Below are 17498 nucleotides of genomic sequence, written 5' to 3'. Positions count from 1 at the left end.
TGCTCCCCTTCAGAACAGAAGCACATTCATACACAGCTTCACATGTACATGCATACTCTCAAGGACGAGGAGTTGTGCTCATTGAATTAATTGCGTTCCAATTATCAAATGCACCCCCCCCCCTCTCCTGCTCTCTTTCTCTCTCTCTCTCTCTCTCCCCCCCTCCCGTCTCCTTCTCTCTCCTCTGTGTGGGTGGGGGTGGTTGTCAGCTGATTAGATGATGCAAATACATTATTTATAACACTTTGCTCGTTCTCGCTGCTTTACGGGATTGCCTAGCAACCAGGGAAATATATTCTACTGAGCAGGACCTCTGATAACCATGGAGAGAGAATGGGGAGGAAAAAATAGGATGTGGGGGGGGGGTTAAAGCGGAGAGATGATTGGGAGTTGGCTGGTGCCTCCGTTGCTATGTATGGCTCATCTGGGCTCTCTTATTTTTTCCTTCTTCTTTGACGCCTCTCTCTTCTTTCCTTTCTACATCTCCTTCTTCTTTCTCTTCATTGTTCCAAGTTTAGCTCTTTTCTCACTCGCTCACACTCCCTTCCTTCCCTCCTTCCTTCCTTTTTTTTCTTTCCTCTGTGGCACCAGTATGAGTCCCTTCATCCTCCCTCTGTCCTGGTGCAATATGTTAACATTGATTCTATTATGGTCTATATAATTATATAAACACACACACACATATATAAAAATATATGCAGCATCATCTGCAGAAAGTTGAAAACGTACTTGGTGGAATCAGTTGTGGTCGCATTGTGTATGCTCCCAGTTTTTATGCTAAGCTAAGCTAAGATAAGCTAAGCTATGCTATGCTAAGCTAAGCTAAGCTAATCAGCTGTTTTATGTAGGTAATTATTAAAAATTTAGTGATCAAGGACTTCCACAGTTCTTCTTCGGGGAGTGCTCATTGTGGAAGGCGTGGTTAGGTTGCTCCTATTTCACCTGGCAACACAAATACTATTTTCTGATTGGCCGCTGATATTTTCTGATTGAAGCAGAGCTGCTTTCCTTTGCGCCATCTAGTCATAGATTACTAATCTCTTTTAAAGTCTGTGTGCGGCGAGTTTTATCATTTTTCGGCGTGAGAAATATCATGTGTGGTGTGAGACTTGAGAGCCCTGCAACGTAAATGTGGATGGGAACCGATACTCGGTACGATAATGGCACCAATGCTGATGCTAACAGTAGAAACGCAGATTTCGGTGCCACTGAATGTTTAATTACTGCCCCCTTGCCTCTTTTTTCCCCTCCAATTAATTTTGGCAGTAACATGGGTCGGCCCGTCCCCCTTAGCTCTGTTGCTGTGCAGACGCTACACGTGACGTCACGTCATTTTTTTTTATTTTATTTAAAATATTATTGAATATTATTATATTATTATTTTAAAAAATATTTTATATATTTTTAAAAATATATTTTTAACATAATATTATTTTCAACTTGCATGTCACAAAATGCCTTAAAAAATAAAAAGGCACCGTTTTTGGACAAAGTTTGTATGTTTTCCATTCTTTAAGCACTGGCGCCATTTCAAAAGTACTGGTTTGGCACCATAGTAAAGGTTTTAAGTTTTAAAAAGCAGCATAAAATAGACTAGAAATACAACTGCATCAGCTGTTTGTGCAACATTCAGTAATGAGTGTGCACTTGTAGATCTGCAAACTGAAATGTAAACATGCAACAGGACTCCTCTCAGCTGTTCAGGAGTCTAGTGGCAGTGGGAAAGAAGTGGTTTCATTAATCTCACTTGAATCCAGTTTAAGAGTTGAATGACTTTATTTAAAAAAAGAGAGAGTGCCAAACTACAATAGACGGTGATATGTAGCGACAGGCTGACGCCCAACAATTGTCGCTACATGTTGGGCGAGAGTTGGCTTCAACTGTCATTTCACTGGTGATCTAACCATAAGTGTTGGCAGATCCGTCCGCTGGCAACGCTGACCAAGTTGTAGCTTTTGTTGCTCATAGTATTTTCCATTGGCTGTATAAAGATGGACTGCAGAACTGCTCCTTAAAAGTGAAGCCAAAGCAAGTAGAGCTCCCCCTGGTGACTGACTGCAGTATAGGTCATAAGCTCCACCCCCTCCACACTAAAATACACGTCATATCATTTTTTTTCAAGGATAGCTTCTGTCATTTTAGATAGTTAATATAACGTTGATGCATGTTTAAGTGTCAGTTCTTTGGCTAGGTTTCAGTTCTGGTTATTTGCCGTTTATTTGTTATATGACGCTATAGAAACAGGATGTGACATTATGACATGGCGGCGACCACCAGTTGCCATGCCAATTTTTTTAATTGTTTTTTAATTTTTGAAAGTAAGAACAGTGTGTAATCCAACATTTCCTTGTAACATGGGTATGTGAAGCAGAGCGTAGTATTAATTAAACAAAGACAAAAACGCGGGTGTAGTCAGGTTATCAATATCGCGGCTTCATTCTTGGACTGTACTGATTATAATCTGGCTCCAAACTTGCAAGATGGCGACGCACGTATCCCATGGGAAAATAGCGTGAAGCAAAGAGCCTTGTTTGGGCACTGGCGAGATATGCTGCAAAAAGTTCCAAACACAAAAGTGCACTGTATATATTTATATAAATTCACAGGTACAGATAAATAATTAACGAAACACCCACAGATACCTGGTGAGAAGGAATCTTTTTTTGTTTTTTGTTTTTCCCTTTGAGAAATCATAAAAGAAAATGATATTTATAATGTCTAAGACAAAACTATGATTTTTTTAATTACAAATGTTGATTACCTTCCAATCCACAACTCACAGCTGGTAAAATAAAAGCCAGACATGGTTTTAATTCATGTTTCTACAGATTCTGTTTTAATTTGTTCAAGGAGCCTAATGTACCTGTATATCCTTTATTATTAGGGAGGGATATTAAATAGATTTTATTGATACTGCCGTTATTAGTTCTGCTTATCAGTCCTTATTTAATCAGTTACACTTATTGATGTGTGTGTGTGTGTGTGTGTGATGGGCATGTAGAGGCGTCTGCAGCCTGAGGGGCTACATGTAGCGAGGTTCATCTGTCATCATCCAAACTGACTGAAATGTGAGCAGCATTCAGTTCCTTAGTCATTGGAAAAATCTGCTAACATGGCTTATGTGCCACTAATGTTGTGTAACCGAGGATATTTACCCTTGGTAATGGACGTGCTGCTCGTTTGGGAAGTGGTGTCACTCGTGTCCAATACATGGGATTCCTGGAATATAAGACCACGTTGCGCAGAAAGAGGCTCGAGCATGTGGCTTGTGTGTCCGCACCTCACTTATCGTTTTACAGAAAGCTGTGCTGTTTGCTGCCGTCTGTGTGTTGCATAATGAAACCTTTGGACCATCACCGTGACTTCTTCTTGTTGCAGCGGTGTAGAAAACTGACCCTGACTGAGCTTTATTTTTAAATAAGTAGCAAGAAGCCTTGAGAAACCACTCGTTTTACTTGGTTTATTGGTCGCCGTTGTAAGTCAGCTCAGAATAATTTTTAAAAAAGCCAATTAGATAAAACTACTTAACTTTTAGTGTGTTTTAATCCATTGGCTATTATTTTATGTTTGTTTTGCTTTAGGCTTCTGGCTCATTTTCTCTTCCTGACTCAGAGATTATTGCATGTGCATGAGAGAACAGGCCACTCTGCAAAATTTAGACTCATGCAGGACTCAGTGAAGTACCAGTCCCGACTCACCTCGGTTCTCCCCGCCCGCCCAGACAGCCACTGATGGGATTAAAAGTTCAGGTAAAATCTGTCGTCTTGGTTCAGCGGCGGGGCATTAGGCCACTGGGTTACGCTGCACGTAGCATGTGTGGAGATGTTCGCCTACAGGGGTTCAACAGATGGCTGTTAGGTGACATAACAAGCCTCCTGGCTGTAAAATGGGTGATCGTGGCGAACCGTGCCGCACTCTAAAACCACCATTTCTTACCTTGCGGTAAAAACCCACCGCTTCTGACATTATTTTTATTTCCCCGGTCTGCGCGGTCACTCACAGCTCTTCAGCTCTGTAGGCAGCACGGCTGACAACAGCAGATTGCGCGTCTATATTTAGTGTTCATCTGTCTCTCCGCTGTCTAGAAGACGCTGATTTCTGTGCATGATCATTTCATCACTAACTGAATTTTGCATTTGAGTCGTATGTCATGTGTAGGTGTGTAACCCTCGGTTTGTTTAGTGTCTGGTTAGTTCAGCTCCGCATCCAGTGGTCCACATCCATCTGGTGACAGACTGCAGCTTTTAATCTGTGTGTGACTTTGTACTTAACCTGGGTTTAATCCTCGTATACGCTGCGCACTATGAAAGGAAGTTTTTAAAGCTCACTTGAGACAAAGTTTTAGGTAATGAAGAAGTTCTATATCTGACGATTAAATTGCTACAGTGGCTGCTTAACTTCAGCTGATGTATTAAAATATTACTACAATACCACGTCAAGTCCGTAATCCAATCTCTGTTGGGCGAGGCATTTTTATTTACTGGCAGGTTTTTTCATTCCCTTCTCTCTCTCTATCTGATGGAAGTACACTTAATTAAATGGCGTGTTTTGCGTGCTGCCTTTCAAAAGTTTGGATCTGGCTCGGAAACGCGACAGCCCACTCGCTCGGTTTCGTCCTCAGCCGAGTTCAGTTGCGCTTAAATGGCACGGCAAGAATCGAACCTGCGCTGCCAAGCCTGATGGGATCGGCTGAGGTAAAACTGGAGACAGATGGCCGGAGTAATTAAAGACAAAACCAACAAGTTTTATCAGCGTAGTGCCAACATTAGGCGGCAGTCTCTTCACTCTCCTACACCCTCAGTCGTTTTCTTTATGGCTGCAGTCGTATCAGTGTTTTGTCCAGACCAGACCTACCACACCGCAGATGAGGTACAACGACTTAACTGTCAGAAACGATTGAATCAATCTTTTTCATATGCCTTGGAAATCGCTCTGTTTATTTCCAATGTAAGGAGCAACAGGAACAGTTCAATATTTTAGATGTACTCTTGTTTCTTTCCGAGACCACTTCTTCTGCCAGCCCCATGTCTGCATCATATACCAACTGGATGCAGACTGGAGGAAGGGGAAAACGAGGGGGAAACCCCTCTAACTCTGGCATCCACGTATTCCATTAGACCAGAGGAAAAGTAAAACCAGAAGTCTGCGGGTTGTTGGGGAAACTGAGGCTTTTTTCTTTCATAAAATCGTGTCACAGTAAAGGTCGCTTCAGCCCAGAAAAGTAAGCACAGCGATGGCGTGAGCAGCTCCAGGAGCTTACCGACGAAGCAGCTTCTCACAGGGCTCGGTGCTGAAGTGCTGTAGCTGGCAGGTAACCGCGAGCATGGTCGTGAGCCAGAGCATGCTGGCACTAATTAGTGTCATTAGCTCCTTGAGCTTGCATCGTTCTCTCTCTGCTTTGCTCGCAGTGAGCAACAGTTTAATTCAATAAAGGGTTTCAGCAAAAAAAAGGGAGTCGAGTTAACTGCCAGCTAACTGTCACTTAGCTCAAGCTCAAGATAGTGGCTGATGCCGCCATCTGGTCCAGGAATGCTTTAAATATTAGACTCCAGAGACTATCCAGGTATTCAGGTTCCTCAAAGATCACAGCAGTTTGCAGCTTAAGGAGTTGGAGTTGACGGCTCACGGCCATGACTGTGCTCCATGGCATGTGCTTTAACCGCGGTTGAAAACATGGGCCTCTCAGCACAGGGGTTATGAGGCGGTGGTTTGCATGACCAGACAGGAAATAATTGTCAGCCTCCTCAGCTGCAGCAGAGCTGTCAGTCATGTTGCTGTTTGCTAATGCATCTGGTACCTGAGAACGCAGGTGTTGCAGGAATAGGCAAAGATACCAAGAGATACAGCTTCTTGTCCATGGGATACAGAGGCCTCTGTGATCGTTGTAGCTTTTATCCTGCTGCAGAGGAGCTCTGTGAAGAACTCTGGTGAAGAACTCTTGAGATGTCCAGACAAACATCACTGTCACAAGTGTAGACATTGCAACAGAGCAGACTCACGTGATGTTTCTGTCTTTCCTTCACGAACAACAGCCCCACTACATCCTCCCTTAGCACCATCTCCATCCGACTACTGTAGTATTCATTGATCTGCTAACATGTAAGCATTACCTTTTGCACAGCTGGCAGCACAACTGTCGTGGGGTGGAAGATGGATGGATGTGGGTGTAGGCATGTCTATGTTAGTACAGTAGCTACCTGTGTTTGTGCCAGGAAACTTTGGAGACACAAATCACAGAGCGTAAGATGTGGTGTAAGATGTGGTGCTTGTGGCAAAACCAGCAGTAAGCACTGCAGCATCATCCACCTCCTACACTTCAAGCGCGCGCACACACACACACACACACACACACACTGCTCTCAATTTTTTTTTCTTGCTGCTGCTGTGAGAAAAAGAAGCGAAGAGGAACACAGGAACTCCAGGGTACGGATCAAACCTGTCACAGGATGTACACAGGTTTACAAGCTTGTGTGTGTCTTATTTCAGTGTGTGTGTGTGCTGGCGTTTGTGTGTGTTCCTTATCGAATGTTGCGTCAGACCCTTAGACAGCTATGTGAATTTCAGCCCAATTAATCTGGAGCTTGTGAGCAGAGCCTGCATAACAAGACTTGTCTGTCTGACCCCAGGCCAGCTCAGTGTGTGTGTGTGTCAGTGTGTGTGTGTGTGTGTGGAACAGATAAAAGCTAGTGAGTGGATGATATCGTGAAAGAGTGGCAGTCTGTTGTCGTCATGTGACACTGTAGCTTGCCTCTATGTTGTGTGTGGGGCTGCAGAGTGTGTTTGTGTGCATGGGACAGATTTGACCCCTAGCTCCATGTCGGTCAGTTTCTGCACTACCCCTAAACACACCACAACTGAGCATGACCTTAAACACGGCCCATAATATTCTGCTGTTTTGCCCCATATGTTGTACAGATGTGTGTGTGTGTGTAGTTATATGATGTTATATACATTGGCCAACCTATGAGCTTTAGTGGATTCTGAACCTCGAAAAAGAAGCCAGAAGTGGGCGGAGCCTGCAGTCGCCATGTTGGATGCACATTGAGATATGCAGCATTTTAAACCTCTTTCCCTGGTAGAGCCTTGGGCAGTGGTTGGTCAACACACCACTACAAATTAGGACTTTGGGAAAATGTGCTCTATAAAGGAACAAGACAATGGTGCATTTAGCACTACCTGAATTAATTAAAATTTGCACGAGTAATAGTGTTATTGGTTATTAAAGATGGTTAATGAAAGGGATGGTCAGTGCTGGGCACCAATGTCCCAGTAGAGAGATCATATCAGCTTTTAGTAAGGAGAATGCATGTTGTCATGGGCTTGTCTTTTTATCCCTAGTGTTAGAAAATCACCTGGTTTTGTTCAGGGTGGAAGCTGTATCAGCGTTTTGGCGTTTTGTTAGGATAGCTGTGTTGTAGTACATACATAACAGCTCCTACATACATAATTTGTTATACATGCATTTAAAGGCTTTGCAGTGTTAAACACGACATTTGACAGTGATAATACTACGCAAACAGCAATTATAGTTTTCAGAGTAATTTTGAGTACATTCTGTATTTATTTATCATTAGCAGAAACCAGTACAAATCGAAGCGTTTACTTTTTCCTGAAGGTAGAAAAAACACGGTTTTCAAATATAAAAAGGCAAGGGAGCATTTTGGTGAGTAACTGACGGTGATGTAACGTGCAAATGCAAAATTTGCGCCTGGGATGAGACAACGGGAATCCTAACTGAGTGTTAAAACTGGACTCAAGGAGAAACATCACAGGTGGTCTTATGCCGAACATGCACAAGGGATCAGGGGCAATGAAGCATGTGGTTTCTGCTCAGAGAGAAGCGGAAGCGGTGAAGTGTTAACTCAAGTGTCCGTTTTAGTACCTATCAACAGTAGCAAGCTAGCTAAGGTTTAGCCTCAAGAGCTAGCTCGTTTGCTTCATATTCCTGCAGACCCTGATGAGTAAATACCATAACCAGATACCCAGCAAGATACAGACTCTTCCTCAGTGGCTAAATCGTCTCAAAAACTCCTGGCGTCTGGGCTTAAAGTCTGGCCCTGAACGCAGCACCAGCATGTTGCGTGTGACTGACTCCCAACATACTGCTCCATCTTTATACCGTGTTTTTTTTTTCCACTCTTAATCTCATCATTTGTGGATTTTCTCCCTTCACATGAACAATCCCAGTTGATTATGACTCTGGCAAAGTGTAGCACAATCGGTTGGTGTTGCGTTTTGTTTGTCGTCCCAGACTAGTCCACGGAACAGCAGGCATTATAATCCAAGGTTTAGGTTTTTTTGGGGGGGAGGAGGGGTGGGTGGAAAGGCCACCATCTGCTTCCTTGATCTTATCATGCCATGAAAATGTTTTAATGGCAGATATTTAGGAGTAAAAAAAAAATAGATACTGAACTGAGGTTAAATGTGATTCTGTATCGTGAAAATGAGACCGTGCCATAGGTCACCTTTTAGACTCACTCAGCTCGGCCGTCATAAAGAAGAAATCCTTCCTGACGTTGTACAACAGCTCACCTCTGAGTGACAGATGAACAGTTCTGCATTTTACACAAGTTGCACTACACACTGTCTCTATTTATTTGTCCACATGCCCCCACATTCGTACTTACTTCTCTCTGTATATCATCATATCTGGTACTTTTCACTGCTTTTTATGTCTATATTTTGTTGTATATTGTAAGAATTTAAGACATGTTGTGAACTTTAGTTATTTGGTGTATGTTTTTTATACAATTTAGTAATCAGGCATAACATTATGACCACCTTTCTAATATTGTGTAGGTCTCCCTTGTGTCTCCAAAACAGTTGTGACTCGTCAGAGAATGGACATTGGCCTTCTGGGGAGGGGAGTCCTGTGGTGTCTGGAAACACAATAGGCGTGCAAAAAAACAAAAACAAAAACAACATACAAACTGGTTTACTAACGGCGCACGCTAATAGCACATTTACCTCAATGAATATGCAATAAAATTTAGCGTGTGTTGGGCGGAGAAAATGCAAATATATGAATTTAGCAATTTTGCTCATAGAGATCTCGTCTATATTTAACACGTCTCAAAAGGACGTGCAAACGGTTTGTGTAATGTGTAATTGTGCACACATGGCTGCTGTTATTGTAGAGTTGTCAATATTATTTATTTCTCCCGTCAGTGGTCATTGACGTATAATAGGAGCTTGAATTGCAGACATTCACATTCAATCTTTTTTTTAAAACATGAGTTTGTGAAGGTTCTCACTATTTTTCCTCTTAAAGCTGGACTGTAATGCACCTAATTCATCACCTCTCCATCATTCTGTCCATCCAGGGTCGTCTGCTGGTGAATACCGGGCGCGTCCACTTGGGCGAGAAGGTCCTGCGCGATGCGGTTCAGATCCACAGCACCTCCCACGAGGCGTGGAGCTGCCTGGGCGAGGCCCTGCAGTCACGGGATTCCAGCCAGGCCCCCGACTGCTTCCTGACAGCCCTGGAGCTGGAGGCCTCCTGCCCCATCCGGCCCTTCACCATCATCTCCAGGGAGCTCTGAGAAAGGCCTGGACCGGGCCGGACCGGGTGGCGTAGCTTTGAGTTAGGGTTAAAGAACTGACCTTTCACGCTACATGATACAGAAATGATTGTTAAATAATAAAGTATATGTTTCAGGGATAGGTTTATTATTGGCTTTCTATCTAAGAGGGACATGAGAAGATTGATACCACTGTCTATACACTAGACTCACTACCCAGTTCATTAATTACACTGGTGGAAAATATGCCATGTATCAGATCCAAACCCCAACTGTGTCTTTGCCTTTTGCACACAATTATAGCAATACTCCTCTTATCTTATCAGCTACGGTACGTGCATGGAAGCGTCACATGATCCATCACATGATCCTCTGTAGGTGCTCACAGGACTATACATGATATCATACATGAGATTATCAGTAAACTTCCATCACAAGTGACAACGTGTCTTAAAGAAACTCTACATATTCAGCCAGCTTTCGTTTCAGGCGCTGATTTTTTATTTTATTTATCTTGTATATACCATGACCTGGATGACTGATAACCTGGTTGGTTTGTTGTACTTTTACCAACCAACACACATTTCTATTAGTTATATATATATATATATATATATATATATATATATATATATATATATATATATATATATGTATAAAACACCATATTAGCCAGAGAGATCAGCTTAATAACAGAAACACCTTCATACAGTTGAATTACCAAGTTTTCTTTCACCATTTCTACATAAAAAATCCTACCAGTCATGGAACGACTGCTTTACTACTGTACCTAATGAACTGGCAAGTGAATGAAACGTCTTTATGCTAAGCTAAAATGCTAACGTTTTCAAAATGCGCAAGTGGTCTCAATCTTTCCATCAACCTTTCACCGAGAAAGTGTGAATTCTGTCAATAATTATGCAGTACTTTATATATATCTTTATATAACAGAGTCTATCAACTATTAATTGTCCCTTTAACATGTGAGCGTTCCTACCTTTTGTTTTTAGAGAGCTATCGAATGAAACCAAAAAGTCAGTCATGGAAATCAATGCAACATGGGGCGTAATGGTTCTGATGCAAGTATTGTAACAATGTACATCTCCTGTGGAGTTATTAGCACATAAGTAAGACTTCTCAGCCACAAATCACACGGTAGTATTTTCTAATAATCCTCATCGCTGGACATTTCTCTGACGGCCCCGTGACTCTCGGATGTGCTGGTTACGTCCTGAGAACGGACGCACGGTGCACGCGGACATGCTGATATAGGTGGATGATGTACATGTGCAGGTCTGTCAGTCTCCACAGACGCTCCTCTGCGTCCTCATTTTAGCCTTTTGATGTATTTTTGATGATCGATGCTGCTTTTCATGTGCACGCGTGCACACACTCGACTTCAAATGAGGGTTTTCTCAGAGGTATTATCCCATATGCTATCATTATAAATGTGTGTGTGTGCATCCTGTCATACAAGGGTTTATATATATATACATTATGTATCTTCATGCATGTGTGTTTGTGTTAAACGTTATTAGTCTCTGTGTTCTTGCACAGAAACTGACTCACATCTGTGTGTGTGCGTTTTTAATTTCTTTATATCGTTCTTTTCTTTTGACCCATTACAAACAACCACTGCTTTTAGAAAAATCACTGCTGGATGCCGCATCTTCACCTGCCTTGTCACTTGTGACTAATGGACATCACTTCCGAGTGCCTAACCACATTAATGTGAGCTGTGGGACTGGGCTGCCGGCTTATGTAATACTGCCAGCACAGTTTTCTGCCTCCTCCTCCTCCTCCTCCTCCAATCTCTCTCCTGGCTGGCCTGATGTGATGTGATGTGGCTTGGTTGCCTAGCAGCCATCCCCTTGTTTGAGTAACCGGGGAAGCATAGAGAGAGATATCTGGTCTGCCGAACAACACACACACACACATATACTGGAAAGACACACTCGCTCGCACAGTGAAAGGCAGATAATGGTCCCGTTGTGTGGTTTTTACAAGCTTGACAGTGTCTGTTTGATGTCTGCTGTTGCCATGTGAGGTATGAGGCAGCTATAATCAATGTCTCAAGCTGCTGTAAATTGATTGTGTTATGGGAAGAGGCCCTGTCTTTGCTCTCACCAAAAAAAAAAAAGCTATTTATTAATCATTTCCTTCTTCCCTGCAGAACTACAAATACCTACCTTTTTCTTTTGTTTTTGTTTCTCACAACCGCCCACGTTCCCATCACTCCGGGCACAAAAAAAAAATCTCTCGTCGATCGATGCTTCGATTTCTGCCGCGGAACTTATCGACCCCCGTCGCCTCTTCCTCTTCTTCTTCTTCTGCTGCCGTCCAAAAAAGAATCTATTTTTACTTTTTTCCCCCCCCTCCTCACTTCGCCAACTCTCCCCTTCGTTCCATCCCCTCCTCATTAGCGGTGTGAGACACCTACACAAGGGCTCCGGGAGATGAATGGTCTAATCCCCGAGGGGAAGGAGTGAAATATTACATGGTGCTCTCACACGTGCACACAAACACACACACACACACACTGGGATGCTTAAAGTACACAGTCGCGCGCATGCCGTCGGTCTTGACAGCTCTGGTAAAAGGAGACAGATTAATGGAGGAAGCGGCCCGCTGCAAAGCCTCTCAGAATGACAACGGGCAGATGAAGCTCTATTCACTGGACCTGGTGTCACCACACACACACACACAGACACACACTGACACACACATGCTTTACATACAGCGTATGCATATAACTGTCTCACTTCTATCCCTTAACGACAAAGAACTATATCATCGTGAAATACGCTGCAGCCATGTTGGACTGAATGTTGACCTATATCCAATGATCAAGCGTTTGGGACGACTTTGAATGAGGTCTGTACACCGATCAGCCACAACATTAAAACCGCCGACAGGAGAAGTGAATGACATCGTCCATCCTGTGACAATTCGATGTTCTGCGGGGAAACTTTTGGACCTGACGTTCATTCGTACGGATGTTACTTAGACATGTAGCACCCAACCAGACCAGATCAAGCTCCCCCACCCCATAGCAATGACACTCCTTGATGGCAGCACCTGGCCTACTTTCCTACACCATGTTAGAAACCTTCTCCTGGGTGTGATACTGTAGGTAACTGGCACACACTCCGCACGTCTGCAAAACGTCTAAACTTCAACCTGTTTCTTTATTTCTTTTAAATTTGGTGCAGCCTGATACAACTTTTTTTTACAATTTACAACATAAATTAAAATATATGCAATGTATTCTTGAGTTTAAGATTAAGAGGGCTGTATATACACAGATCAGACACAAAAGTAAAACCCCTGACAGGAGTAATGAATAACATTGAACATCTTGTGACAATTCACTGTTCTGCAGGGAAACTTTTAGACCTGGTGGATGTTACTTAGACATGTAGCACCCACCTACAGAAAATCAGGCACCCCCACCCCATAGCAATGACACTCCTTAATGGCAGAAGTCATCCCCATCCCCAGGTTTAGGAACAACTCAAAAAAACATGAAGAGCAGCACAAGGTGTTGACCCGGCCTCCAAATTCACTAGATCCCAAAATGATCAAGTATCTGAGGAATGATCCACAATAGAGGCCACTCCCCTCAACCCATAGGACCCGAAGACCCCCCACTAACAACATTTTGTCAAAAAAAAGGCCCATGTCCATTCTCCGACAAGACACATGGAGGCACAAGGGAGACCTGCACAGTATTAGGAAGGTGGTCATAATATTGTTGCAGATCAGTGTGTGTGGCATGTGTATCAGTAGTGTGTGTCTGTAGTGTGTGTCTGTAGTGTGTGGCTGCGCTGATGCCAACCCACCAGGGGCATACGGAGGGCATTGGCTGGCTGGTGCCACTAGTGCAGGGCGCCAGGAAGGAAACCATAAACCATCAGCGTGATGTCCAAACAAGGCCTGGGAGTCACAGACGGGTGAGGGGGTGTGACGGAGGTTATGAGGATCAGATGTAGTTTCCGTCATCTCGTTCATAAATGAAAAGACGGTATATGGTTCGTGCCTGTGGCAACTGTTAACATGTTATAATGGAATTAATTTTAAGCGTCTTTAGGAATAGCCTTAAGGTGAGGGGTGAACACCGTGCACTCTCAGAAATACTCCGTCTCTGTTTAAATCTTAATATTCCAACATGAGTGTAAATCCTCAATAAACAATGTTTTTCATTAATTATATTGACTTACTCGCAGCTGCTGCTTATATAAGATGTTGCTCATTTTAATCGACGTCATAAAATCCACAATTGTCATTTTTACAGAGTCTGAAAGAGTAGTCGGGCAGGATGCACACAGAGTAACGTGTGACGCACGGAAAATAAGTGGACAAGCAGTCAGCTAGCAGTTAGCTAAATTTGATTAAGCTCTGATTTAAAAGTCTTTCATGAATCAGCCACATATTTTCTACTTACGAGCATCTTTAGATCTCCCCTTCCAGCTCCTGTTGTAATCTACTTGTCCAATGCTGCCGTGAAATGGCGTGGTTTATTCATTTATTTATTTATTTTCATGAGAAATGTCCATACAAATAGTCCCATCGTGCAGTTTTCATGACTTCTTTAGTGGAATATTTTTGGTAAGGTTGGAGTTTTTGACTCTGGATTTCCTGCATTAAGCTCTGTTAGCTTTAGCCACTCTTGGCAACCAAAATTTGCCATTTGTCTCTGGACCTGGCCAAGAAAACCTTTTTCAAAACCACAACCATTTTAAAGGACATGTATGTGAGTCTGAGATGACGCTAAGCTGCAAAAAGTGTTTTGCATGTGGACGCCGGAGAATCCAATATACTGATACTGCAATTTGCACCGTAATGCAGGTAGGCTTAAGGGTAAGGCTTTGTCTTAAAGCCCTCGTAGCTGTTCATGGTTAATGAGCACGGCCGATACGGCTCCGGGTGGATGATGCATGTGGGAAATGCATCAACACATCCTTGGCATAGCAGAGTCATCATAGCAGAGACAATCTATTGTCTCCTGGGCTTGAGTCTTGTTCCTATCTGCAGGGGGATAACAATGGGTGGCTGTGCGGCTGGAGGAACGCTATGAATGTAGGAGAGGAATGAAAGAAAAAGATATGTACAATGGTGTCAACAGGGTTTAATCCAGCCACGAGTTCAGGCGAGGTAGCACTGTGTTGCCTTTTGGTGGTTTATGGTACTTGGAATACTTCAATGGCAGCTCAATGACAGCGATAAAGTTTGTCCTAGTACCACATGGTCACAGATTCTCTCAACTCACCCTCTTCCATGCCACACCCATTAGGCTAGCCTTATTTATTTTTGTCTTAGTCTAATCTAGGCTAACTAAAGGCTGCTTGGCAAAACCATCCCGACAGAGGATCCAATCTGGCCCTTGGGATGAATTCACAAAATGTGCTAAGTACCTACAATAATAAAAGTAACTGTTATTCCTACTTTATCCACTAGGGGCTGCATTAGAGAGAGTCTGGCCAAATCAAATCATGGGCGCCATGTTAGATACACCAGAGGGAAGATTCTACAGTGAAACTCTATGGGGCGGATGAGCTATGTTGAAATAAATGTCTGATTTTCACCATTAACAGGCCTATAAATGTTATTGCCAACATCTGTCACTATGTAAAAGGCCCTCACTTAAATATCCCAGCGTCTACTTACTTTAAATATCTTAAATGAGCCTGTAAAATGCTTTGTAACCCAATACCCTCATCGAACGTTGGTTAGATGTATCTAACATGGCGCCCGTGAAACATGTGACCTGCTCAGAACCAATCAGCAAAGAGGGAACAGAACTAAACTGTGGATGGCAGCAAAGTAGCAAAATAGTAAAGTGATAGACCTTTTTTCATAATGTACTTCTTTGTACTAAAACAAAAGGAAAAATTTTGGAGTTATTCATAGGTTATTATGCTGTTATGTTGCTGGTCCATGTTGCTGGATATTATATTGGGCTGTATGTGGCCCCTGACACCCCTACTATAGACTATAGCACCATAGTTACTGTAAAAAGTGAAATGCACGATTATGTGTGTTTTTGTATCAATGTCAAAAGGGTGACATGACAAAATACAGGTTTAAATGACAACAAATGTGAAGGAAAAGGTCTGTTTTCAAACACAATGCAGTCTTTTGTTGTGCCAGCCACAAGCGATCCTATTTAACGATTCTGGTGCTGCCTGCGCCACCGTCGGCCTAAATGTTTGGACATGCACCGATGCTCATTTGCGAGATTGGAACTGTAAAGCACCCGGTCTAATAACACGGCGGCAAATGACAGCTTAGCCAGCAGCGTGTTTCGCTCCCATCACTCACTCCGCCGCCGGCCCTCACCTGATAGCTCTCCAGCCCTCTTGGTGCACGGCCACGCACGGGGCAACGGTGCCAGCACCATTACCCACTGAAACAATGACCCCCTTGTTCGCTAACAGTCGCCCATTGGAGCTGATTAAACTTTTAAATATCATTTAATGAAAGTGCAATGTTGCTCTAGGGCTTCTGTCAGTAGCTTGAAAAGGGGGGGGTAAACGGATACCTGGTCACCCTCCCAGTGTGTCACACTGCCCAACAAATTCCTCAGCCGGGTAGTCATCGCCCTTAGCTTGGGCGGCGGTGATGAGAGTGAATGTGACCCTGACTTGGAGAGGACACGAGGGAGAGCAGCACCTCTTGAAACCCGCCACCTCTTTGTTTGACCTTCTTTCCTGCTGCGCTGAGGTTTCTCAAGGCGCTCGTGTTATACGGGGCAGGGGACAAAGGTAGCTGGATCCCCGGGTGGTTCTGCGATACCGCGAGGGCATTTTAGTTGAACACAATGTCAGCGAGGCAAACAATGGCTGCACTGTTCGAGGATTTGTTTGTTTGGAGACCTTTAGCCGGGACTCAGCGACTTGATAATAGCTTTAGTCCGGCACTAATGTCAAACCTCACATGTTTAGGGAAACACGGCCAAGAATTCAGATTTATGAGTGGATCTCATTGAGTAGAGAGTAGAGTAGATGTTTAGACTGTTCATGTGACCTGCCCTGGCATCAGATGGTCTCGTGACCTTTAACCTCCTGAGACCTGAGGTTTTGTTTGGTATGAGTTTTTAATTTCTTCATTCTCTCTTTATTTGGGATTAGTAGAATCTATAAGAAGAACTATAAAAAACAAGCATCGTCTTTAAACAAGAAGTATTTTATGGAAAAAATGATGTGAGAACGCTGGGATGATTATAAAATATATATTATTATATCACTCAATACTATGATAAAGTCACCAATATGTAACAAAATATGTTAATTTTCATAAATGAACATTGCTGTGTAAAAGCAGAATTGCAAATAATGAAGTCCCGACGTCCTCAATCGAGTACATGTGCATCATATCAAACTAGAAAAGTTAATAAGCATAAATAAACAAGTTTCAACTGTCAAACTTAATGAGGTTTTGTACCGTGTCCACTTTTGTTACGTGATCGACTGCAGAATGAATCCGTTGAAGTGTCCGTTATCATGCTTTAACACCGACTATTATCTAGTTAAGAGGATAAAAGTTTAAATGAAGCAGAATAAGCTGCAACAAACCTAAAACTTAATGTCCCCATATGAGGACGCAGGGTCTCAGGAGGTTAAATAGCAGCAGTCCACAGTGCCAACACAACTTTCGTCCCCTTCTCCGCAAGTGTGATTTAAATATAATCATGCTCCACAACTCAATGATAATAATAATATTTTAAGCGCACTCAATTCTGAATATGCATATTTTTTAGCATGTTACCGTCAGTTACTGTCCCACACAGCCCACGAGTGTGTGTGTGTGTGTGTGCATGTTTTCGAGTTTGCGCGTCACTTTGCAAGTGCGGTTTTGCAAGGCAAAGGATCACCGGGGACATGCTCGCGTGTGCATTCATCGAATTACACGCCGGCGAGTGTATTCTCTGAAGTAACGGGCGCCTATGAGGAGGAGCTTTGATTGACAACAAAAGAG

At 43.0% G+C, this 17498-nt stretch overlaps 1 protein-coding gene across 1 annotated transcript in view; it reads left to right on the top strand.

The window, feature by feature from the left end:
• The window catches only part of ttc7a (tetratricopeptide repeat domain 7A), a 53662-nt gene extending 42571 nt beyond the window's left edge, over positions 1–11091 (top strand). Inside the window, exon 21 of the mRNA XM_047603241.1 lies at positions 9324–11091. Coding sequence (XP_047459197.1) covers positions 9324–9542 — 219 coding nt within the window. The 3' untranslated portion in view covers positions 9543–11091. The remainder of the gene's footprint in view (positions 1–9323) is intronic.
• The last annotated feature ends 6407 nt before the right edge of the window (positions 11092–17498 follow it).

Source organism: Mugil cephalus, chromosome 13 (assembly GCF_022458985.1).
Source record: "Mugil cephalus isolate CIBA_MC_2020 chromosome 13, CIBA_Mcephalus_1.1, whole genome shotgun sequence".
In the NCBI taxonomy this organism is placed as follows: domain Eukaryota; kingdom Metazoa; phylum Chordata; class Actinopteri; order Mugiliformes; family Mugilidae; genus Mugil; species Mugil cephalus.
This window is presented reverse-complemented; position numbering and strand designations above follow the sequence as displayed.